We start from the raw sequence: 26,273 nt of genomic DNA, 5'->3' as shown, positions 1-26,273 counted from the left end.
TGTATGTTTGAAAGAAATCCTTTACAGCTATAGTATCTAATAATAATTGTTGTGTATGTGTGTACTTTTCAATGTGAGGAGTGTGTGTGTGTTCTTTTAGCTCATTTTATATTATAAGTGCATATCATTATGAGCTGAGTATTTGTCAGTACTGCAGACCAGAGGAATAGTAAATAAAACTATTCATGGCATTTGAAAGCATCCTCACTTTACTTTTAATGCCTTAAACCTTTGCACAGTACTGTATATGTACCTGAAACAGCTCAATACTACTAGTTCAACACCAATACCACAACCTTGAGTATTTCCCTGTATGGTACCAATGTATTTTTTTCAGATTTTTCCACTGTTAAGCTATTAATACTCCAGTCATATGCAGTTTAATTAATCATATGTCAAAACCCCTTCACTGTCAACTAAAGAAAAGAGTCGGTTATTTATTTATAATGATGTTCTTCCAAAATTGTTAGTTGCTTCTCTTGCTGTCTGTTGCTTGCATATCTCCATCATCTGCAGGGTGCAACAGTTTTATCAATGTTGCGGTGTTGAGGTTTACAACTCTGACTTTGCTCCTGGAAACCTTCATTCTGCTGTTTTGCTTTTTTCCTCCTTTAGCATAAAACACCTCCACACACAGCTGACACATGACGGGCAGGCAGGCAGGCAGCTGCTGTGTCGTGTCATGTGACGTCTCACTACTTCTCGTAACATTAGGTCACATAAAGTGTCACTCGGCCAGTATTCTGTATGTGTTATCTGCAGCTTTAACACTCTCCAACCTACATAGCAGTCCCTCCAGGCTCTGCAGTGATAGGGTTTTAGGGCTGATGACACTGTACAGCTCTGGTCCCACAACAGGAATGTCAGCTATGTGGCCTAATGGGGCCATGGGAGGCTTAACAGTCCAGTGGTACAGCCAGGGAGGAGAGTAGAGACGGGGCTAATATGACTATAAATGTGTGTAATGTACCGCACATTAGCATGGTAATACCTGCTCTCCATGACATTCCAGGCACTCTCGAACCCGCAGGTTTGACGGCGCGGCATTGTGTCGGCGGTGGAGTTGCGGTATAGTTTACACGAACAGAAGGTGTTATTTACTGAAGGGTAAATGAGAGACTAGCCAATGAATTTAATCAGTGGAATGTCCTCATGCAAAAAAAAAAAAAAAAAAAAAAAAACCACAGTGGGTGTGAGAGGGTGTGTGTTTTCCTGAAGGCGGTGTCATCACAAAAAAAAAAAAAAAACACTGTCAGTGTTTTCCGGGAAAAGAAAATATTCTGTGAACGACGGTGTTGCAGCAAAAAGTTTCATTCTGACAAGATGTTCCAGGAAGACAAACAGATTGTGTGATAAAAATACAGCCAGTCACTTCATTCAAAACCAGCTTTTCTTTTGATATTCGACATAAACGTTTAACACGCTATTTCACTTTGTCAGCGATGAGTCAGACGTTCGCCGAAAAACCTGAAATACATTGTGTAGTTTTGTTTTCTGTTCAGGAATGAATGACACATCTGTCCGTCTATAATTAAACTTATAGATAAAGGCATTTATAGTTTCACAAGTAATTTTAACGTGATTTCTGTTCCGGAGATTTTTTTTTTTTTTTTAGAAATTTAGGTTATTTTCACATTTCTCTTCATTTTGTTTTACAGAAAAAGCTCCAGTGGCTGATGCGGAGGAGGTGCAGAAGGCTGACGTCTCCTCCACAGGACAGGGTGTCATTGATAAAGATGCTCTCGGACCCATGATGCTGGAGGTAGGGTTCAAACGAATGTTTAGTCCACTTGTGTTATCATTCCCACAAGAAAAGAGTTCAAAGGTCAAAGCGATACGGATCCAAAACAGAACAAAGCTGAAGATACAAAGGTGGAGGAGACAGAGGAGAGGTGAACATGCAGTTTTTATTTCTTAATTGTTATTTAAATGATCTAATTATTAAAAAAATAGGGAAGTAATCCATCATTTTGGGAGCTGTTCACAAGCTTCCTGTGTCCAACTGACTGACTTGCAAAAGTGCAAACGTAGAGGAAACATGTTTAGAGCAGTTGGAGCGTCTTTCTGACTTTAAATAGCTTCTCACTCTGCAGTGACGCAGAAAGATAAGGGTTCCTCTGGCCAGCGACTATGCCGTCATCAAGCCTACATGAGTGTGTATGTGTTATGTGTATGTGTGTGTGTGTGTGTGTGTGTGTGTGTGTGTGTGCATGGGTGTACAGTGACGTATAACATGGAACCCAATGAGGTATAAATACCTTTGTGAAAAGCCAGATTAGAAAAGGTAGGGAGGAGCCTGAACACACACACAGGCTATATATAGCAACTCACTAGCTTCAACGTTTGGCTGAGGTGTCCGCTTAGAGTCTGAAAGATAGACATCAAGCCAAGATTTCCTGTTTTTATTCTATTTTATTCTATTATATTTTCTACAGCGGCGTCAGGGCGGAAGCAGGCAGACATACAGTAGCACGGTTGTGTAGACATGTGGCAGGCTAAAGGACAAATCACAGTGTGTACATATAGCTGGAAAATGCTGAGTTAACAAGAATGAAAGAATGGAAAAATACACACACACACACACACACACACACAGACTCACACTGTGTTAGAGGCCACTGTAGACTTACTGTAACACCTTGAATCATGGTAGCACGCTGCAAGATGCACGCTAGATTTTAATCATTCAATAGATGCTATGGATATTTTGTAGCACACCATTAAATTTCATCTCAAACTATATTAAATAAAAACAAACTAACCTGCTCTTTAATTGGTATATTTTCAGCAAGCAAACACTGGAGTAGTAACACCTCAACATTTCATCCCTACATTTTTTTTAATCAAGTGTTGTTGTTATGATGCTTTGATGCCTTAATTAACATGCAGTCTCTATTCTTCCTCCTACTTCATCCCCCCTCCTCCATCCAAACTTCCTCATTATCTCCTTTCATCTCGTACCTTTTGTGATATTTCATTTTCTTCCTCTTCTTCCACCTCTCATATTTCTCTCACCCACACCTTATTTCTCCTCTACCTCCTCTTTTCTTCTCCTCTCCTTTTTGTTGTCCCGGCTTTCTCCTCGCCCCGCAGGCCCTGGATGGCTTCTTCTTTGTGGTCAACATGGAGGGCAACATAGTGTTTGTGTCAGAGAACGTCAGCCAGTATCTGCACTACCAGCAGGAGGAACTGATGAACACCAGCGTGTACAGCGTGCTGCATGTCGGAGATCATGCAGAGTTCATCAAGAACCTCTTGCCCAAAAGCCTAGGTGGGTGTCACTGAATGTTTGCTGGAAGGTGGTCAGATGATGTCAGATGTTTCCTTGGCAGCCATATTGGAGGTGCTTAACTGTTTGGCAGCAGTGACAGAGAACAAGCTTTTCTTTATTAACATGAGCTGGGTTACTTTTTTTTTTCCTGTTTTGGTAGTTTAAAACACTAAAAACAACAGGAAAGATTCTTCTTATCTAGATAATCAAGATTAAACATCTAATTTGCTCATGCTACATGGCTAGTAGCATGTTCTGTCTAATATTTAATTGCTATTAGCTGCTTTGCTAAATTAGCCCAGTTGCTAGATATTTATAACTGTATAGTCAGGTCAACAAAGCTGATTAAACACATTTACATATGCTTTTTGACAGTTTACACTGTCAAATAGACATTAAGAAATGCACTAACAAAACAAAACATTTACATTGCCGTCACACTGCTGTAAAATTCTCTCGAGTCTGTTTCAAAGTGCTCTTAAGTTTGAGCTCGTGATGAGTCACCTTAATCAACCCGGACAGGGCTGGCTAATTTAGCAGAGCAAACAATGTTAATGTTATGTTAATCTTGCACAAACATACCTCACCTCTCCGCAAGCTCACGGAGCTCACTGAGAGAAACTGACCACTGAAATAAAGGTCTAGCTAATGACAATGTAGCTCTAAGCACTACATCATGTTAATATATTTTACTGCTAGTTTCTCCAATTCTGCTAGCTAGATACCTCACAATACCAGATCAAAGTTAAATATTGTTAAGTACACATTAGCAGGTGAGTATTATGCTCCCGAGCTGTATAGGATATGATAGTTGTAATGATTATATCGGCGCCAGAAAAATCATCTCTTCCTTTTTTTTAACGAATGTTTCTTCGGTCCGGTGTCTCTCTTTATCATCCAGTCAATCATCGGGGCAGTGATTCGTCCGGCAGGAACAGCCACACCTTCAACTGTCGCATGTTGGTGAACCCTCACGTCGACGGTGAAGCCCGGCCGGTGTCCGACCAGCAGGAGACGCCGCAGCAGAAGTACGAGACCATGCAGTGTTTCGCCGTCTCGGAACCCAAGTCTATAAAGGAAGAGGGGGAAGGTACATGTTTTGTCCCTATATCTCTCTGTTCATCTTTCACGTGGATGTTTCCTTTTTCACTTTCTCTGATTCTGCCTGCCTGTTTTTTATTATCTTTTCTTCTTAATCTCTCTTGATCTGGTCTCTCCTTTGTTACCCTTGTTCAGTCCTATTTGTTTGATATCCCCGTCGCTTTTTCTACTTCCTCCCCTCGATCTTTTCTTTCCGTCTTTTCATCTCTATCTTGACTTTTCTGGCATTCCATCACTCACTCACTCCATCCCCAGTCTCCCGGTCTCTCGTGTCCTGTCCTCCTTTCATCATCTCTCCTCTCTGCTTTTCCTCTCATCCACCGGGAGAGACTAATTAGTATATGGCACTTTGTCATCTTCCCATCTTGTCTTATCACACACACATACACACCAGGGAAAAGAATGTGTCTGGTACTCTAATTTTAGATGTCTGACAACCAGATATTGTGCCAATCTCTGCTTCGACAGGAGGAGGATGTCTAGTGGACAGACTGAAGGGCTGCAGGTTGAGATGATGAGGCTGAGGTTGTTTTTTTTTTTTACAGCTGTGGGTGAAACTGAGGTTGAGGTTTAAAGTTCAGGTGAAGGTGTGGGTGGGTTTCACATTGAGGCCGGGATGTCGTGGTTGAGGATGGATCATGTAGAGGATGGTGAATAAGAGTCACGAGGCTCCGGATGATGTAAAAGCAAGGTTTGAGGTTAAATATAGGATTAAGTGTCAAGCTTGTATAAAGGTTAAAGCGAGGGGTTGAGGTTGATGATTAAATGAAACTGCAACTGAGGTTAAAATTTGGGTTGACTTTTGAAACGAGACAATGGTTGAAGCTCAGGTCACAGTTGATGTTTGAGATGATGTTGGGGTTATACAGCAAAGAAGCAAAGTACAATTATTACATTTTAATCAATCAGAGATTCCTTGATCTACTTCGGTGGCTCTCTCCAGATTCAACTGCGATGAGGCTGATTAAAGACGAGGCCCGGATTGACATTGAGGATGGCGTTGAAGGTTAAACTGTTATTTGGGATTTATGTTGAGGACTTAAGTGAGTTTTGGGCACACACACACTGCAGTTGAGCTGTGAGAAGCTCTTATAGGTGGGGAACCACAACAAGACCACCCATGAGAGGAAAAGTGAGCTCACACTTACCTACAAACACACACACACACAAAGAGAATTGTATTTCTTTTGGGGTGTTAACTTCCACTAATTGAAAAAAAAACACACACTCCTTGTAGATCACATTGTTTTATGCAACCCACACTCTTACATACATGCTATGCCCTGTTGTATTTAGTCGTATGTGTCTAAAGGATTATTTTTCAAACATGCAGATTTCCAGTCTTGTCTCATCTGTGTGGCACGAAGAGTCCCCGTCAAAGAGAGACCTGCGATGCCCTCGTATGAGAGCTTCACCACACGCCAGGACCTTCAAGGTAGGACTGCAGGGGAAGGTTTTACTGTGAAAAGGTTGTGTGAGCAATGTATCAATGTAGTGGTTTGCTGATATACAATGATGTCATCCACTTCTCATGCAATGAGTATGACATAGGTGAAAACATTTTCAGGTCAGGTTTGAGGTCAGAGGTCAGAAGCTGTTTGGATTGTTGGTGTTTTTCTCTAAGACACTCCAGCAAGGTGCATACTTGCACATAGGTTATGGAAGTTACAGTTAGAGGTGCACCGATTAGTCTATTAATCAAATAGTTGATTGACAAGAAATTAATCACCAACTATTTTCGTAATTGATTCGTTATTTTTAAGGAAAAAAAAAGCCAAAATTCTCTGTTTTTCTGGTTTCTTTAGTCTTCTGTGATAGTAAACTGAACATCTTTGGATTGTTGACTGTTGGTTGGGAAAAAACAAGACATTATAGGACATGGCCTTGGGCTCTGGGAAGACATATTTCACGCTATTCTGACAGTTTATAGACTAAACAACTACTTGATTAATCGAGAAAATTATCAACAGATCATTCGATGACGAAAATAACCGTTAGTTGCAGCCCTCGTTACTGTATTACCCTACTGCAGGCAAACGTCTAAAGCACGACCCCTAATATTGTTGCCGTCTTCCACCTGTCCAGGTAAGATCACGTCCCTGGACACCAGTCTGCTGCGGGCGTCCATGAAGCCGGGCTGGGAGGACCTGGTCCGCCGCTGCATCCAGAGGTTTCACCTGCAGAATGACGGGGAAATGTCCTTCGCCAAGAAACATCAGCAAGAGGGTCAGTGAGACGAGTCAGACGTCACCCTGCGGTCTGCGACTGATGAACTAAATCTGATGGAGGCTTTTTCAGCTTTATATGTTTTCTTTACTATTAAAAACCTCTTTGTTTTCATTCGGTAGCTGAAAACACTACAGTGTGCTGCCGGCCGCTAAGCAGGTTCAATGTGGGGCTGATTAGGTCTAGTGCTGTAGAATTTCTTTGAGGATTCAGTGGCAGGAGAAGGATAATGTGCCTAATGTCCATGCTGGAAATGTTCCAGTATTCACTGAGTCTGTAGCATTATATGAATGATCAAAAATGCTTTTCTGGGAATTTGTTTATAGGAAGCGTAACATATTCTGTTTTGCTTAGTGGTTTTCAATCATGTGCTATCATCATGATGATGACATTTTTCTCCAAGCGTAATTTGTCATTTTCTCTCCGTTGCTGTCTGTGTGTCTTACAGTGTTGAGGAGCGGCCATGCGCTCAGCCCTCTGTACCGGTTCTCCCTGTCCAACGGCACCATCGTCTCGGCTCATACCAAGAGCAAACTGGTCCGATCTCCAGCCACTAACGAACCACAGCTCTACATGTCCCTGCACATCCTGCAGAGGTATCAGCCACGCCGTCTCTGCCTCTGTCTTTGTCTTTTAAGATTAATTAAAGAAGTTTCCTATCTAACTCTTAATCATCACATCCATCCATTGTGCATCATCAGTTCTTCCCTGGATGGTCTCAAACCTTTCTTTCATGTCTTTTTGGGCCCAGTTGTTTTCTGTTGTGTCTGTAAAGTCTAACAAAAACTAAATAAGAGCCTCACTAGACAAGAAACGTGTGCTTCCTTGAAATAAATTGTATTTAATTCAAGATCGTTACAGTAAAGTTAACGGACAGAAGTACGCAAATAAGCAAAAATACACTTGTTCAATCTGAGCTTTAAACCCAAAGTTAGTCTGCAACAAAGAACAGAAACATTGTATGGTCAAAGGCGATAAATATTCTACAGTACAGCAACAGCAGAGAAAGCTACTTACGTTTCCACTAATTCCTAGATGCAAATCTTTGTTTGAGGAGTCAAGTTATACGATTTCTTGGTGATAATTATCCAATTTGGCCCTGTAGCTGCACTTTAATGCGTCCCTGTTTCTCTCTGTATTTCTTTAAAATCATCTTGAGAAACTTAAGACACAATGATCTTAATTACACATTTAGAGATTCATCTTTTACAGCATGTCTTCCCCCTCTTCTCTCTGCTGTCAGATCACATGTTCTCGCTCAGTCTTTGTGGTTTCCTCTTGATTTAGACAAAGAAGTGTGGTGAAGGGGGGGGGGGGGGGGGGGGGGGGGGCGCACTGTAATGTGGATTAGGAACAAAGAGTCTTATTCAGAACCGTCGCCATATGTATTGACAAAACTGACACAAGCGCTACCAGCCAGTCCAATCTAACAGTACCTCCATCCCTCCCTCCCACCACGACCAACATCCAGCCGTTGGTATGACCGTTCAGAGTCAGGAATTGGACAGCGGTCAGGAAACAATGCCAGGACTGTTACCCGGGGCATTCAGGGATCAACGGCAAGAACTTGGCCTTTTTACTTCCACAAGTTTCACATTCAAAATTATCGCTCCAGCGTTCAGCACAATGAGAGCTTTGTGCGTTCGGTGTGGGGCCGAGGCCGATCCATGTTTTAAAGCGCTCTCTCTGTTACAGCTTCAGGCCTTGTTACAACTTTGTTTTCTCAGTTGTGTACACTGTTTCAGAGCTGCAAACTGGTTTACTTCATGACATGACTGATCGACGCTGAGTGAAAGGCGGTGATTTAACCACCTACGTTGCGTGTTCTTTTTAAAATCTAAAATGCTATTCAGGACTTTTAATAAACATTTACTGAAATTCACCAGTTAGAAAATCACTGCTTATTATAATACTTGTTATCATTTTTAAAATAAAGAAATTGAAAACAGTTTGAGAAAAATATCTTCACTCAAAGTCCACTTACTCGCTTATTTTGAGCATTTTTTTTCCTTTTGTCAAAATCAAAAACTGTATAATAAAAATCCTGGAGAATTAGGCGTGATATGTATGGTATAGCAATATATACATACAGTTTAATTGGTTTATATCATGGCCAGTGAGAATTCTCAATATCTGGTTGGTCGGCAGGTGTCCATTAATTTCACATATATTCACAATTAAAGACCAGATTTAGACATTTATCTATGAAATTCCTATTTTTAGCGTGTTATGTAAACACAATCATTCATTCATCATTTGTCACAAACAGGCAATGTTTTGACCCTGCGAGGTCTTTATCAGGAAGATGAGTCACATTACAAAAGGCAAAGTTTATAAATGCACTAAGTTGATGACATCATGCTGACATCATGATCAACCACTCAAGCAAGCAATATAAAGAAACAGTTTCAATATGACACACTAATGTCAAAAAACAAAAAGTTGTAAAAATAGTTGCCAAAGAAATCACTAAAAATAATACATAGATATATTTTAAATATATTTGAAAAAAAAAAAATTTACATTGAAGGAAAAATTCCCCATTAACGAAGGATATATATAAACTGTAGTAACAAGATGACTATAAGTGGTTTAATATCTTCTTGTTATGGATTCTGCTTCACTTAAATCATTTTCTGCCTCCATATCATCCATATTACAATTGTTGAACTTGACAGCTTACATAGGCTTTTTCCCCTATATAGTGAATTGTATTGTCACACATTATTTACTCAGGGAATAATTACTAACTAAGGTGTTTACTAACAACACCTTATTCAAACTTCACACATTTACACATATCACACATTCTGTCTATGTGCGACCTGCACTCACTGGATCGGGACTGATTCTTATGTCTGCTTTCATTTCCTTGCAGGGAGGGCGGCATGACCCCAGACATAACTGGCGGCCAGGGCATGGCCAAGCCGATGACCCCGACCAGCGTGAGCGGTCCCTCCCCTTCCCCTGACGGCAGTGTCACCAGCAACACCCACCACTCCTCCACAGCCACCAGCACCCCTGGGCGTGGTTTTGGGTGCCAGGGTTCCATGACGGGCCGGGCGCCCACGCCTCAGGGAAACAGCCATGTACTCAAGCTGGGCAGCCCCTCGGCCCAGGGAAGCCCCAGCGTCACCTCAAGGGCCCAGGGTGCCATGTTATCTCCTCGTCATCGCCACAGCCCCGGTATAGCGGCTGGCAGCAGCAGCTGTAGCAGCCCTCACCTCCCCCAACATCCCCCTGGTTCTTTCTCTCCCGCGGCCGGCCTCCACTCGCCAGCGTCCGTATGCAGCAGCACAGGAAACAGCCAGGGGTTCAGCACCAACTCCCTTAGTGCGCTGCAGGCCCTCAGCCAGGGCCACAGGGTTTCCCAGGGACTCAGCGAGGGGCAGCATCCAGAGTCACCTGACAGAAAACCCGATGGCCTTCAGAGCCCTCTTCACAGCAGCAGCACTGGTAGCCAACTAGCCAAGGACAATCCCAGTTTAGAGGCTGACTTATTTGGAACTTTTGGGGAGCAGCAAGACTTGTTGTCATCCCAGAGCCAGGAGGGTGATCAGGGGCAGGGGAAAGACGGGGACCCCGACAGCTTTGGAGGTAATGGAAGCCTGGGGGAGCTTGGCGACGCCTCAAACCGCCTTCTTAACACCAAAGGGCACACCAAGTTGCTCCAGCTCCTCACCACCAAGTTAGAACCCCCTGATCCCTGCTCACCACCCGGGTCCCTGGGTGACGATCAGGACTGTAAGGACCTGGTTGGGATAGGGGGTGTCGGTGGGGCTGGTTTAGGGGCCGGGCATAACAACCACTCCACCTCGTTAAAGGAGAAACATAAAATTCTCCACAGGTTGCTGCAGAACAGCACCTCACCTGTGGAGCTGGCCAAGCTAACAGCTGAAGCTACCGGAAAAGACCCCATCGGTCCCGAGTCAGCCGTGGGGGACAACATGGCCGCCCTGGGCGAACTCACTGCAAAACAGGAGCCGGGGAGCCCCAAAAAGAAAGACAACGCGTTGCTTCGCTATCTGTTGGATAAGGATGATAACGGCATCCCGGATAAAACCATCAAAATGGAACCGAGCGACGGACCAAAGCTGTCCAACATCAAGACAGAGAAACAGGATCCAGGTTTCAACATGGCGGACCAGGTCAGTGATGAGAGTTACGATGTTGTTGACAGTGATAGTCATGGTTCGACTTTGTCTCCTAGAAATTAACGTTCATATACAACTAAATTGCAACAGCAAATATGTTTTTGCTAGAAACATGACGCTGCTGAATCAAGTTTTCTCTCAACAAAATGAGAAAATGTCAATTAAAGTATTTAACAAGTTGCAAAAACATTGATACTGAACGTGTAAGTGAATCTCTGCTATGGTGTCAAGATATCAAAATGCTACAGAGACATTAGATCCAGCAGTGAAATATCAAAGAGCTGCACAGATCATAGGCGTTATTTGGATAAACTGACCACATATTGGGAATCTAAATGGTTACTTTCTCTCCATCTATTTTACCATCGCTTTAACCCTCAAATAAAATTTTCAAGACTTTATGCACTATTTTAAAAATCAGTATGTTTAAATATTTGAGTTTCAAAGCACCTAAAAGTGAGCTGGAGGGAAAGTTTTAAATTTGTAGGCACTATAACAAAGTCAAACATTGAAGGTTGTGGTTTAATACCTTTTATTGAATCACAACCTTTCTAATTGATTATAGAACCTAACTAGGTTTACTGTTCAACGTTTGCAACTAAATCAATACGCTGCAGTTTTTAGTAAAAGCCTAATTCAATTCCTCAAGTGGTGGCGTCAATCTGAAAATGAGATGACGAGATATTGATGTGTTATGCAAAAAACTGTTGAACTTTGTCGAATGAAAGTTTATCTGGGAGATTTTGGACTCGTGACACTGACGTGACGCAATCAGCTACATACAGACGTTTAAGTCAGGGTGACAGCGGTGGTACAGAGTGATGTTTCCTTTCTCTCACAAACGCCAAAAGTCAAGTTACTGAAATGAATGTCAATTTGAAACAGCTTACATAATCTCTTAAAGTGTTTGATATCAGATTTGTTATTATCGGATCCAGATCCACAATGTAACTGACTATCGGTTCCCAAGCCTACAAACACCATATCCTCAACATAACATGTACATTTCTTAGTAAAAATCATTTATCTCCCAGTATAACTGAGGCTGATGGGATTTCCATCTGTAGTTTTACAGCTTTCCTGTCACAAACTGCGACTTAAATTTCAAAAAGGCTCACGGTCGCTACATGGAAAGTCACATAAAGTCATTTATATTCATCCTTCGGGAACCGTTAACGTCGTTACCAAATTTAACGGCTTAAAATTTGTTCTGGTAGTATCTGGCACGTCATGCGGAGAAGACAAATTAAGCAACACATGACGGGAACTTTGTCTTCCGAGGGAATAAAAAAAATGCTCCAGGAAACTGTCCACTTAACAGACTCGCATAAGGATGTATGTAACAGCTCCTATAAACACCTTCCAGTGAGAAGCACAGTAGCCGCTTGGCTCACGCTCGTCGTTTTGGTTCTGTCGTATATTTGTTGGCTTCCACTTCAGGCAGCCGATGGCAGGCTGTCAGGAGTTAGTACACACCCTGAAACACAAGACACTTGGGAAAGGGAGGCAGAGGAGTACTGTAAGGGCTTTAGCATGTGTGTGTGTGTGTGTGTGTGTGTGAGAGAGAGGGGGGGGAAAAAAAGGGAAACCGAGAGTGTTTTCGACTGAGAACTTCCAATACAACATCAGGTTTTTTTGTGGCTGTGAGTTACAGTGAGAGCGTTAATGTCCTGTATGTGAGTTCTGTTTACATGGCTTATAGCGTTGTGTGTTAGCGTGTGCTGGTGTACACGACCGCATGTTTGTCTGTGTTGTACTTTGTATGTACATGTGTGTACACAGCTCCCACAAGAGTAAAAGATGATGTCTGGCACAAGTCTATAGACAGCCTGTGTTTATACAGCCACTTCCTTGGGCTTTCATCACCTGATGTGTGTATGTGTGTGTGTGTTAGAGAGAGAGGAAGAGAAACAGAGAGAGAGAGAAGGCTTCTGACAATACTGTATATAGAAAAAACATGAATTTGAGAAGGTAAAGAGTGAGGAGGGAGATGGAGTGTAGAAGGAAGATCTATCCTCCGCAGAGAAAAGTGAGCAGCAGAGAGTTGCAGAAACACTATAAAAGAGAGGAGGATGATGAGAAGGCTTAGACAGAAGGAGCTGGGAGTAGAAGAGAGGAAGAGGAGGTGAATAAACTTCAGTGGTCCCCCAAGCTGAATTAACATTCAAGGTGAAATGAAACAGTGAAGGACTCAAACATATAGAACAAGCATTATACAGCAATTATTTCTAGTTCTGTAGCTACAAAAACTTACTTTTAGCGGTATGGACATGCAGATAGTTTGGTTTTATTTGTCTTCTGAGAGCTCTGCCTCCACCCAAATGATGTGAATGAGGTTTGGTTTGTGAGGCTTTTAGCACCACAGTTACTCTGGAAGTGAACAGCTCCATAAATCACAACAAGGTCTGTGGGTTATCCAAAGAAAATAAGTGAAAGAAAAAGTTGTATTTTTTCTGTGATCCTCCCAACATGAAGTCGAACACGGGTCAACTTCTACCCACCTTGGTGAACGTGCATCTACTATGGATGTAAATGGAGCTGATGATGGTATTTGAGGTCATGTAACTTACTCCCAGAAAAAGAGAGAAATTCTATGGTTTGGCGGGGAAGTATATGTTACTGCACAGCAGGCCGGAGTCTCAGTGAACAATCATGTTATAGCCCTCTCTCCCCATGTATTTCCTGTCCAGTTCTCTATCGTAAGCTGGCCAATAAAGCAACAAAATGGCTACAAAAGAAAACAGCAAAGTGTAGCCAGTTTAGAGTTGTTGTTGTGGATTTAAAGTGCGAGTGCGGTTACATTGACATAGTTGGAGTTAGTTCCAGGAGAGGGCTGAAGGAAGAGGGCTGAGGTTCAGAAATGTGGCAGCCTCGGAGACGAAGGTCACCCGACCAAAGGTCGCAGAGGCCGCTGCCGGAGGGGAGGAAAACCATTCAGAGGCTGTCATCATGGGTCGGGATTATAGTTTGTATGATCAGGTGAGGTTTTGGTGCTTTTTTTTTTTTGACGTATGTTCAACCCATTGAAGGAGGAGCATAACGGGAAAGAGAAAGACAAAACAAAAAAAAAACAATGTAGCTGACAAACAGAAAGTCAACACGTCTCTAGAGAGCGTAGGTATGCTTTTATGTGTTTGTGTTCCTGTGTGCACGCACAGATCAAATGACACTCTATATAGCGGCTTTTGTGCACAATTACAATACATGGAAATTAGATTAGAATTAAATTAGCGTTTGTGTACGACCGTGCACATACATTTCATAGTGTGTACATGTTTCTACACTTTCTCTGGTGGCCAGATGGAGATGTCTCTAACACTGTGTATTATTTATGTATTATGAGTGCTCTGACCTTACTGAGCATCACTTTATGTTATATATCAAGCTTGTACATGCAGTTTCCACACTAATAGAGCAGGATAAAGAGCATTACTTACCGTATTACCCATCCTAAAAACTAAACTAGCTAGCTAAGGACTATATGACATTTAGAATTTGCATTATGTTAAACATAGTATACATTTTAAAAACTGATATCCACATCCTCTCTGATATTTTCTGCCAATCTTAAAACGTTTTACTCGAGTAGGGAAGAAGGGAAGAGGTGTAAAAACTTTTTCTCCGTTCCTCTTTACAGTGAAATTTAGTCGAAGTTTGTTGCATTTAGTGTGAAAACTGTTAGCTAACTGTTACTGTATCAGACATAATACTTGAATCTGTGTAACATGATGATGTTCAGTATGCACTCGCTGTTACTGTACTTTAAGTTTACACTCACAAGTATAAAGCACAAGCAAGACTCAGCTGAGGTGTTTCCACACCGCCTGGGCTAACGTTAGCTTTTACTGCTATCTCAAGCTGTGCTCCTTGTGCTCGCACTTTCCTCGTACGACAAAGTTTAATCCAGTTAAAGATACAGGAACGGATCCAGAAACAGACAAGCAAATGGTAGCTCTGCAGTAGCGACGTTGTAGGATCTTAACAGCCGACAAAAACTGGATTTTGAAATGTTTGGGGGAACATGCCCCTCACCATCTATGTTGTGTTCATTATGTGCGTGTGTGTGTGTGTGTGTGTGTGTGTGTGTGTGTGTGTGTGTGTGTGTGCGCGCGCTCTGGCTAAACAGAGCTGTAACTGTGTGTCTTACTGTACATCACACATGACCTCATTAGCGATGGCAGTTTATTTTTAGCTCCTCCTCTATTCATCAGCCAAACGGCCTGAGGAAACCGTGTGTGTGTGCGTGTGTGTGTGTGTGTGTGTGTGTGTGTGTGTGTATGTGTGTGTGTGTGTGTGTGCGTGGGTTAAATTACACTGCAATACTGAGGGGGGGTTTCAGTTTCTTTCAAAGTTGTCATCAGAAGTGAATATCAGCTTTCACATCATTTTATGAATGTTTAGTTTCACATTTTGTGGTTTTTTTTGTCTCACTCTACATCAGTTTCTGCTTTTGTACTTTTAATGCATATTTTACATGAAAAAAACGTTAGGAAAGCAAATCTTGTTGAAACACTCTTGTACTAAAGATGTTTCTGATGTTTCTATCTGAACTGAAAGCTTCCAGGATTCTTTGTTCAGTTCAATCATCTTATAATCTTTCCATCAAAAACTGCTTTAAAGGCCAAGATTTTCTCTAACAGTAAAATAGAAAGTTCTGTCTGGTTGTGATGGTGCTTTATGTGCTTTAAAAAATCTTTGACGTGTATGGATTTGTGTTTATAAGAAACATATGGTGTTGAAGTCATACACAGTGCTATGCCTGGATCAAAACTTTTGGGGAAACCATGAAACCCACATTTTCAAAAATTAAAAAACTGGATTTCTAGAAATGGATTTCAGCAGACAAGACTTTAAATGCTATTGAAACAGGACATTTCCACAGATACTATCTTTACTATCTGTCTTCTAAATCCTGTTTCTTCCTTTTCTTGGCTGATTTCAGACCAGTGAGCTGGATGACCTGCTGGAGGACTTGCAGAATGGCGGCCAGCCGCAGCTGTTCCCCGGCCAGCCGCCATCCAGGGGTACAGCCTCCTCTTCATCCTCCTCTTCTGTGCCGCCTGGCTCCTCTGTGGACAAACAGACCATCATGAGCGACATCTTGCAGATGACGGACAGCAGCAGCAGCAGCAGCCCTCCCAACCAGCACCGAACCTTCCCTCCCATCGGCCCCGCAGGTACGTCCGCGTCCAGCGTCTGGAGAGAGAATTTGATGATTTCTGGCTCTTTAAAAATGTTTAAAATGGAACAAAATCCTTTTATCCTCCCAGCAGGCTTTAATGGTGTCAGGCCAAACCAGCCGGTCCGAGGCGCTCCAGTCAGGAGCATGTCTCTGGAGGGAAGTATGGGCCCCAACCCCAACGCCGCCAGGCCCTTCCCTCCTCAGCACAGGAACAACAGCCCTTACCCTTTACTGCAACAGCACCAAAGCATGATGGGAACTCACACAAGCATGGCTAACCAGGCTGCAATGGCCAACGCAGGTGAGGACGGACAAGAAGTAGCTCTGCAGCATCCTGCTTACAAATATCGTGTTGTAGTTCTGGTGCAGTTTTTAGAATAAATACATGATCTTTTATGTGTATCTGACTGCACAGCAGTTTAGGTCACATGTGTTTTATTTCCAAGAAAAATGTTTTTATTGTAAGAAATCAAACATGGTGTTTTATTTAAGGCAGACGTAAATAGTCAAATCCTGGTGGATCAATAGAAAAATACATAGAATTAAAAAAAAAATGATTTTAAGATTCTGTATTAATAAATGTATTGTAATTATCTGACTAATTCTGCTCTCCCATTACCAGGCATGTTGAGTAGTGGGCCAGTGCGGGGTTCAATGCAGCAGGGTTGGGGCCCCCAGGGGCCTGTAGGAGGCGCTCCGGGGCCAGTGATGGGTCAAGGGGTCGGTCCCGGTCGCATGATCCCCAACATGAACGCTTCGCTTCCCATGAGAGGCAACGGTCCGCCTGGATCCAGAGCCATGGTCAATATACAGATGATGGGCAATGGTGAGAGGAAAATGATGATGATGATGATGAAGATAGATGGAGACATTAATGACATTTTGTTCACATTTTGTTTAATATTCCTTTTTTCTTGCATTTGACCCATCAGAGATGGAAATGACAAACCCCACCTACCCTCAGCAGCACGCACCACCTAATCAGACCGCTCCATGGCCAGACAGAATGATGATGGATCACTATGGAAACCAAAACAGGTAGGGGACTCGTTTATTTCCATAGTTTTGTGTATATACATGGATGTGTTAAGAGAGCTGGATACAGTCCAACCGTTGGTCTTGCTGCCAGTTTCGAGGCACTACAGCGAAAAAAATCCCGTATAGCCCAAAAGGTTATAAAACAGTCGTCTGTAAAACTTTAGACAGGACACCTCAAACTGCTAACGGGGTCAATTATTACTCCTTGTATCGTGAATTATTAATCCATGAAGGTTTTGTATTTGTAAAATTTTTCCAGAGCCAAGAAAAGTGATTTTTAAAGAGCATGATGTCGTCCCAATGTAAAATCTATGGGCCAATTGGGAACGCATGGGCCGGGCCAGCCAGAGAAACACTAATGAGCATGTGCAGTAGACCGCACAAGGCGCCCTGGAAGCTAGAACACTTGGACTCCGGTATCCAGATCTTATAATATAAACACACAAAACTGTGACACTTGAGTTGTCATTTTCAGGCCACCGTACGGCGTCCCACAAGAGGACAGGATGGGGTGCTGCAGCACGGGACCCGAGGGCCCACCGGACGAAGGAACCCTGCTCAACCAGCTGTGCTCAGTGCTGAAGGACTACGAGGGTCTGGAGGAGATCGACAAGATGCTGGGAATCCCCACGCTGGCTGGACAGGTGAGCACCTCCAAGCTGACCTTATGAAAGACCTGGCTGGTGGATAGTGAATTAGAAAATGTGTTTTTGTAGACTGTTCGTGGACTTTTCCCCTTTTTTTATCGTATTCTTTAGTGCATTTTATGTGTATTATTAAATATATCGTATATTATTAAGTTTTTATGCCTTTTTAAGGAGCATTTTAGAAATAAAATTGTAAGAAAAAACAGGCAGAGTCGACCAGAGTTGATTTTTTTTTTTTTTTTTTATTTTGTCGAGGAGGCAATAAAAGATCAAAAGTTTATGGACTGATATGTATTGCCTTATTTGTTTATTTATTTATTTATATACATATATAAATATACATACAGTACCAGTCAAAAGTTTGGACGTGCCTTCCCATTCCCTTGAATGAGAGAGTGTGGATTTGGGATATTGCAAATATAAAATCTGAATAGTTAAGTTGAGAAAACCAGAATAATAAAATATTTGTATATCTTTAGTATTAGTGTAATTGTTAGAGGTGACATCAGTGAGTCGCTCCATCTGACTTGATAAATACTGAGATGTAATACTGCAGTTGTGTTAATACTGATCATTTACATATGAAACAACAGAGGAAACAAGGGAAAATGTTGAGGATAAACTCTACATATACAGAGTTACAACTTGGAAACAATTTTCATATCCCATCTCCTCTCATTCAGGGCCCTATGTCAGACCAGGACCAGTACCTCGGCTCCGCTGACCCAGCAGCCGGTATGAAGCCTCCCCTGTACAGCCAACACTACGGCGGTCAGCCAGGCTATGGCGGCCTGCCTCCAGACGGCGGGTACCACGGACCCTCTATGGGCGGCCATATGGGGCCGCAGAGAATGCCACACGCCGGCTACCCGCCAATGATGAGGATGCCTGGGGGTGTAGGGCCCAGACCAGCCGGGATGAGGCCGGGGGGGCCTAACCCTGTGGTCCCCCCACAGCCTAACAACCTGAGGCTCCAGCTGCAGCACAGACTCCAGGCCCAGCTGGTACGTGGCTCAGTCACACACAGAACGTGACAAAGTAATATTCATTGGTGTGTCCTAACATAATACTGTAGGTGGTGCTGGATGCTCGGTCACAGTGTTGGTGACTTGTTGATCGTGCATCTGCTAACAACGGATGTGGGTGTGTAGAAGGTGTGATACAGTTAAAATGACAACTTCTACGTGTTTGACTCTGGTTCTCTCCATTTCCTCACAGGTCAGCGTTGTCAAAACTTTGCGTCCATGAAAAGAACTTTTAAAGTTATAAAAGCTGTTAGACAAGTTTTGTTCATATGTGTTCAGTTTTGTTTTTTTTTAAGTATTTGTCAAAGGAAAGCTGCACCAGACGAGTTTACGCTTTGAAGATCCCAAGTGCCAACATGACTTTGGCTGCAAATAACGATTATTTTCATTATTGGTTTATCTGTCAAGTCAAGTATTTTCTCTAATAATTGATTAGTTGTTTGGTCTATAAAATGGTGAAAAATGTCGATTGCTGTTACCAAAAGCCCAAGATGACGTCCTCAAATGTCTTCTTTAGTCCTGACCAGCAGTCCACAACTCAAAGATGATGAGTTTACTGAATAGAAAACAGAAAATATTCACATTTAAGAAGTTGGAACCACAGAATTTTTACATTTTTTTTGGTTAAGAATGACCCCAAACGATTAATCATCATTTCAGTAACTAATCATCGCAGCTTTAAACGTGACATAATCGTCAACATTTTTAAAACACTTCACAACCTCATCAGTGATCTAGAGGAAGAGGTAAAGGAAAGTATGTTTTCGGGGTATTTTCAGCCTTCATTACAGACAGCAGAGAAACGACAGGAAACAAGGGAGAGAACAACAGCACGCTCCGTGGCCGACGTCCCAACCCCCAAGCCACACAAGCGCCTCACATTTGAGCTTTTTTTGTATTTAAGAGCAGTGACTTGCTGTTGCTTCACTTTGTGATTTTGCTATCTCTGTGTTTAGTTTGTCCTGCTAATAGCAATATATATATAATACCTTAGATTAATTCTTGGTGAAAAAAAACAACAAAAACCCCTCAATTTAGAGCTTCATTTTTATGGACTGTGGTAATTCAGTCAGTTTATATAGTATATAGTAAATCAGATATTAATTAACCTCATTTAATTCTTAGGTACCATCAAATATTCAAAGCTTTTCTTCTTCTCCTCGTAAGTACAAACATTATTTTTTTAGAAAATCTAACGACGGATCTCGACACTTCACACCCGTTTCATCCTTATTCAACCGCAAAACCTCATTACCATGAAAAAAGACTCCGTGTCTCTTATTAAACCCTCCAATTAAAAAAAAAAAAAAAACAAAAAACAAAAGCGGTCTCTTTTCACACAGCGCCAGCGACACTTTGTAAACATACACAATTTCTTATTACGCTCGATGCAACAGAGCAGACTAGCGGGGCCAACAGGGTTCACCGAGTTTAAGCTAAACAGCAGCGGCCAGAAAGGACTAAATGTTTCAGCTTTCTGCCTTCATCAGCAGTTCCCCGCTGCTGAGACACGAAACGATGAACACACGACATGTACTGCACACACACACACACACACACATACACACATACACACCCACACATTCACACTCATAAAGATGATTGCATACACAGACTGTACCTGATGTGACTGATGGGCTGTTAACACACTTGTCTGTCTCTCTGAAAAGCTCATTTCCATATAATGTTCCTGTTCTTGATTGTATGTCCTTTTACATTCTGTTATTTGTTTCCACGTGTGTTTGTATTTATCTTTAGATACTTGTTGTTTTTACCTTTAGTAGCTCATACGTTTGGCTTCTTTGTACAATTGTTCTTATCTCTGCTTATATTGATATACTACATTTTATTTGCTCTATTAATTGTTAGTTCTTTTGATTTATTTTCATTTATTTGTGCAGGTGATGTATGTAATAGAGATATAAGGGATGAGAGGTTTGATTTCTTTTATTTTTATATTCACTGTATTATTTCCCCCCTCAGAGTTTTTATGTTTCATGGTTGGTTCATATCTATGTCTTTCGTCTCTCAGGACCTCCTTAATGCAGCCTTGTTCACCTTAAGGTGCTTTATCCTTGACTTTTAAATTAAAATCATTATCACAAAAGGGACCTTTTTCTCCCCCGAACGACTCTTATTTAAAGATTTTTAGGTCTAAACTGCCATCTGGTGGAAGACGGAGGTGAAAACAGCCTGTGTGTGTATATTAACTAAAATAGCAGAGAGTTCAGATATGAGTCAGAACGTTTGTCACCTCCTCCTTACGTTTCTGTCCGTGATAGTGGGAAGACAGTGAAGTCTTTACTTTACTAAACTTTAAATAACTTCCTGCAATCTGGAAGTATATAAATGAGTCATTGTGATGAAGGTGTTAACGCTTCGTAATTAAGAAAATCTTCCTGTTGCATAAATCTACATTAACTTACACTTAAAACAGTTCTAAAGCAAACAATGCAGTTAAGATTCAAAATATCATCAATATAATGTCATTTAATGGACATATTTATCTTCACTTCAAACCTTTTTTAGCATCAATGGCCACATAAGAGTTTAACAAACTCTGAACAGTGACAGTTTTAGTGCTGCAGAAGTGAAATATTTAACTTTAAATGCATTTAGATCTCTTTAGCTTTGATTTAAGGCATCATTTTGTGAGCATAATGTTCACTGATTCACACATTAGAATTTATTTGTGTGATAAATGATTTCACCGTATTAAAGGTGGAGGAAACTACCAGATTAATGGACTAATTTAAAGTCTTTCAACATGTGTAAGTTAACATGTGTAGGTGATGTTTTAGAAACTGAATGTGTTTTGGATGTTTGAGTGGATGTCGCCGTCCACAATTTTGGATTTTGTGATTAATGAATTCATTACTCTGTCTCTGTTTCCGATGTAGAACCGTCAGCCAATGGTGAACCAGATGAGCGGAGTGTCCAATATGAATCTACCTCTAAGGTCTAATGTACCAAACCAGGTCAGTCTATATGTTTATATGTATATATGTATGTTTCTCCCTCTCTGTGTCTCACTCCACCTCACTTGTTAACACCGTTATACACTCCATCACAGTTTAGATGACACCTCTGTGAGGCAGATATGAACACTGAAGGAAGGTTTTTTGCGTTGGTCCGAGGTTGAGCAGATCAGAGATGTTTTCCCTGGTAGATCTTTCAACATTCAAGCATAAAGCGTATTACATATTAAGTGTTTCCTCTATAATTGTACGCTTGTCACGGTGGAAAGCCTGTCGAACTGAATTTAGATAATCAGATATAGTTCATGTTAAGGCCTTGTTACAGAGGCATGAACTGTATAATCATTAATCACGCTTTATATTATGTTGTTAACGTATTGTTAATAAATGTTTTATACATTATTAGAATGATTGTGACGGTCTTATTACTGTGTTAAGTAATATCTTGATGCATTTGTTTTTAAATGTATTTATATTTGTTTGTTAGTTGGTTGTTTCCTTGCAATCATTTACAAGGAGAAAAAACCTTAGAAATGGTTCCATGATCACTTTATGGAAATATAACACTTGATTTTGCACTCCTGAAATGTGCAGGAGCAGATGAACCAAATCACTTTATCTTCTTTTAAATCACTTCATAAAACTCTTTTTTTATCAGTTAACCAATGAACATGTGTGACATCATATTATGTTGTATGCACTGCGCTTTTTAGATTTTTATCTTATGTTTATGTAAAGCGCTTCCTGTATCTCTGGTGTTATTGTTTGTTGTGTGTAAAGCACTAACATCGGTTTTGAAAGGTGCTATAAAAAACTTTATTATTATTATTATTATGCTCTTATTCAAATCAACTCAACTGCAGCTGGGCTCATTTACATCTTCAGTGATAGTAGATAGAATACCCTGCAACACAAAAGCCCTGATGGTGGTTCCTGGTTGTTTTGGTAAATAGTGAGCGTCACCTCACCGTGTTTCCTCTTCCAGGGAACCCTCAACGCCCAGATGCTGGCCCAGCGTCAGCGGGAGTACCTCAGCAACCACCTACGCCAACGCCAACAGCAGCAGCAGCAACAACACGTGCACCAGCAGCGTGCCATGATGATGCGGACCCAGGGCATCAACATGCCACCTAACATGCCCAGCGGGGGCGCCGCCCCTACGCCGATGCCCATGGGCGGCACCAACCCGCGTCTCCCGCAGGGCAACCCGCAGCAGTTCCCCTACCCGGCCTCCAGCTACGGTACCGGCCTGCCCTCTCCTCCTCCACCTCCTCCTCCTCATCCTGCCTCCTCCAGCCCCTTCTCCTCCCCTCTCTCCCCCAGCCATCATCTGGCTAGCCAGGGCATGATGGGAAATGTAGGCGGGCAGTACAGCGGGGTAATGAGTCCACCATCACAGCACAGTGCCTTCCAGTTCAGCGGTTCAGGTATATTATTAGAGCACAGTGGCGGCGTCACGATGGTCTGTGTGCTTCATGGAAGTCGCTTTTTCTGTTTTTCTGTGGTGGTGGTGATCAAATATAATCATCTTTGATTGTCATAATTAATATTATTCACATTTTTTAAGGCTATGGTTGTTATTTGGATGTTTAATTTGATTTATTTTTGTGTGAAAATCAAAATCACTCAGATTAACACTCCATCCTGTTTCTTTCTTTATCATAAATCAATTAGAAGACTAATAGATCACAGATGGTAACTGTGTGGGGAAATAGCTGTGGTGGTGGTGGTGGTACTGGTGAACCAGAAATCTTCTCTGTCTCTGCACTTCTTTCCATTTATTGAGTTCATGTCTTTTGTCAATGATTTAAGTTTGTTACTGTAATTTTATCTAATTTAACCAAAGAATTTGATTCTTCTGGTACTTTTTCAGACAGTTTTTCAAGTCTTTTGTACTTTTTTCAACTGGACACATTGGCTCTTGTCTGAATTGATTATGTTGAGGTTGTTATTTGTTGGTCTTGGACCAAGAACTTGATGTAAAGCCTAGATTTTGAATTTTTTTAAATGTCAGCGCTGTCTTCTCCTCATTCCCTCTTCTGTCATAAAGACAAGATCATTCTAATTTCCCAGTAATCTTGAATCCAGTGTTACTATGTTAATTTTTGTAAGATCTCCATATAATAATGTTTGATCTTAAGGATCTGATAGTAGAGTTGGAATAGATTAACTTGTGCTCAGTCACTTTCTACTCTGGTTATCACACATCCAGCTTATTATTCTTTCATTTACTTCAAAATCTCCAGGAATGAGCCAGCAGCAGCAACAGCACCAGGATCCAGTGTCAGGCTTCCCGTGCGGGGCTGCGACCCCCCAGAGCCCCCTGCTGTCCCCCAGGATGGGGCAGGGTCAGAGCCCCATGCTGCAACAGAGCCAGGGCCAACCCCAAACCCAGCCCCAGGGCCCGAACCAGGGAGGACCCCCCGGCTACCAGCCCAGTACAGAGCTTAACGGATGGCCCCAAAATGCCAACATCTCCACCAGCAACAGGTAGAAACAGTTAAATACATTTATTTATCAGTTAAATAAATTAATGTAAACATATTTCAGCGCTAGAATATCTTGTATGTCAAAACTGAAGGCTTGTACATGTAAATCCAACAATTATGTTAAATATAAAATATATGAAAAAAAGTTGAGAGGATGTATGGAGATAATTATTTTCAGTGTTCATTTTTAATATAAAAAAACGAAATAACAAAAATCTGGGTGAATTTGGATTTACTATGTAGCGTAATGATAAAATACTGTATTTCTCTGCTTAGCTGTAAGTTTACATCAGTAGTGGAAGAATTACTGAGATATTTTACTAAGTAAAGTAGAAAAAAATACTCCATTACAAGTAAAAGTCCTGCATTCAAAATCTTAGGGTTAGGGTTAAGTAAAATTACATAAATATTGGCTGTAAAATGTACTATGTGTATTAAAAGTAAAAGTACTTATTATGCAAAATTTAGATTGTTATAATTATAATATACTGTATACATTATTGGAATATTAATACTGATTAATTGACATGTATGTGTAAGCAGCACTTTAATGTCAAGGTAGAGCTAATTAACAATTTATATGTTTGGGTAATCTAATCTATAATGATGAATATTTTATAAACTGATCATTTTATGTATAAAATATTGATCTGAGAAGTAGCTGGTAACGATAGGTGTGACATAAATGTTGTGAGGCATCTTCCTCAGAAATGTAGAGGAGTAGAAGAACAAAGTAGCATAAAATGAAAATACTCAAGTAAAGTTCAAGTACCTCAAAATTGTACTTAAGTACAGGACTGTGCTTGGATTTATTCCACCACTGGTTTACATTCTACAAAAAACTAACATCTTTTCTTGCAATAAAGCCATATAAATATATAGAACATACACATAAGTTGTTTTTTACCAGTAAGTGATCACACCAACACCTCCTTCCCCTGAATATTTTACTTGCCCACTGACTGACTGAACTCGCCTCCTTCCAGTGTGTACCCTCAACAGTCCCAGTCCCAGTACCCCACGCAGCCCAACGGAGGGATGTACAACGGCAACAACAACATGAACCTGGGAGTTGCCATGGCGAGCAACGGCGGCAACATGAACCAGATGTCAGGACAGAGAAGCTCTATGACCTCCATGAACACAGAGCAGGTGAGCTGCTAGCTACTTCCTGTTTCATGTGAACACATAAACGTCTTAGAGGCCATGATTAATGTTCATTTTAATCATTTGATTTATGTTTTTATATTTACTTTATCTTCACATTACTATGCTGGTGTTTTAGATTCACCTTTCACCTGCTTTAGAGTTATTCTTCAGCAAGAGAGAGGAAGAGGAAGTAAATGGAAAATCGTTCTTGTGTGCTTTGTGTCAGGAAAATCAACTCTGAACTGTGTCAAGTCATTTCCTTTATAATAATTATCCTCAGTATGCAGGAGAAATAATAATAGTTCTAGCAGCTGTGTTTATGTTCGTTGTGACTTTTCTGGTGCAGGTGAATGACGGCAGTCTTATCCTGGAGCAGCTGGCAGGAATCGACATGCTGACACAAGAGGGCGAAGACAATTCTGTAAGTAAAACATTCACTTTTACACTGTGTACACATGTTTATGTAATTATACAGACAACTGTAAGTGTTTTAAAATGTTAAAAAACAGTTTCTGTACTGCTGACTGCTCCTTTATGCCCACAGTCATTTATATATATGCTATATTGATCTGTATCTGTCATAAAAACACTGATCCTGTGTGTGTTAGTTAGTACAATTGTCTTTTACATATTAATTCAATACAAGGCTAAGCTATCAAGTTGTCAAATTAATTATAGGATCATACAGGGATGTTTAATTTTGGCTACCTGTTCCTTGCACCTGCAGCTGGTCATGAGCTGCTGTAAACATGGTGTACCTCAGGGCTCCGTTTTAGATCCTTATTTGTTTTCATGTTGAATTAATGTTACGCTAGATTTATCAGTTAAACCAAATTACATTTACATCTGTATCACTGAAAATTGATGCTGGAGATGTTTCTGCAGGTAATCGTTTATAGGAGTAATTCAAATTACTTCCAAGACCTAATGATACACAGTGTTCATAGAAAAAGTCTTCTTTTTTTGTCCTGCAAGAGAAAATAGGAACATTAACAAACATTAAAGACATCTTT

The 26,273-nt window shown here is 41.2% G+C and overlaps 1 protein-coding gene across 4 annotated transcripts in view; it reads left to right on the top strand.

The window, feature by feature from the left end:
* The window catches only part of LOC122993266 (nuclear receptor coactivator 2-like), a 66,749-nt gene that overhangs the window by 35,215 nt on the left and 5,261 nt on the right, over positions 1 to 26,273 (top strand). For 2 of the 4 annotated variants that reach the window (XM_044367270.1, XM_044367271.1), the window contains 18 exons: positions 1,659 to 1,762; positions 3,094 to 3,271; positions 4,173 to 4,361; positions 5,706 to 5,807; positions 6,458 to 6,598; positions 7,047 to 7,194; positions 9,477 to 10,746; positions 15,695 to 15,929; positions 16,023 to 16,235; positions 16,557 to 16,760; positions 16,867 to 16,972; positions 17,448 to 17,616; positions 18,303 to 18,623; positions 21,545 to 21,622; positions 22,608 to 23,049; positions 23,869 to 24,112; positions 25,098 to 25,263; positions 25,607 to 25,681. In XM_044367270.1, coding sequence (XP_044223205.1) covers positions 1,659 to 1,762; positions 3,094 to 3,271; positions 4,173 to 4,361; positions 5,706 to 5,807; positions 6,458 to 6,598; positions 7,047 to 7,194; positions 9,477 to 10,746; positions 15,695 to 15,929; positions 16,023 to 16,235; positions 16,557 to 16,760; positions 16,867 to 16,972; positions 17,448 to 17,616; positions 18,303 to 18,623; positions 21,545 to 21,622; positions 22,608 to 23,049; positions 23,869 to 24,112; positions 25,098 to 25,263; positions 25,607 to 25,681 — 4,385 coding nt within the window. The remainder of the gene's footprint in view (positions 1 to 1,658; positions 1,763 to 3,093; positions 3,272 to 4,172; positions 4,362 to 5,705; positions 5,808 to 6,457; positions 6,599 to 7,046; positions 7,195 to 9,476; positions 10,747 to 15,694; positions 15,930 to 16,022; positions 16,236 to 16,556; positions 16,761 to 16,866; positions 16,973 to 17,447; positions 17,617 to 18,302; positions 18,624 to 21,544; positions 21,623 to 22,607; positions 23,050 to 23,868; positions 24,113 to 25,097; positions 25,264 to 25,606; positions 25,682 to 26,273) is intronic. The other 2 variants (XM_044367272.1, XM_044367273.1) reach the window with 2 other exon arrangements.

This window comes from Thunnus albacares, chromosome 12, assembly GCF_914725855.1.
Source record: "Thunnus albacares chromosome 12, fThuAlb1.1, whole genome shotgun sequence".
In the NCBI taxonomy this organism is placed as follows: Eukaryota; Metazoa; Chordata; class Actinopteri; order Scombriformes; family Scombridae; genus Thunnus; species Thunnus albacares.
This window is presented reverse-complemented; position numbering and strand designations above follow the sequence as displayed.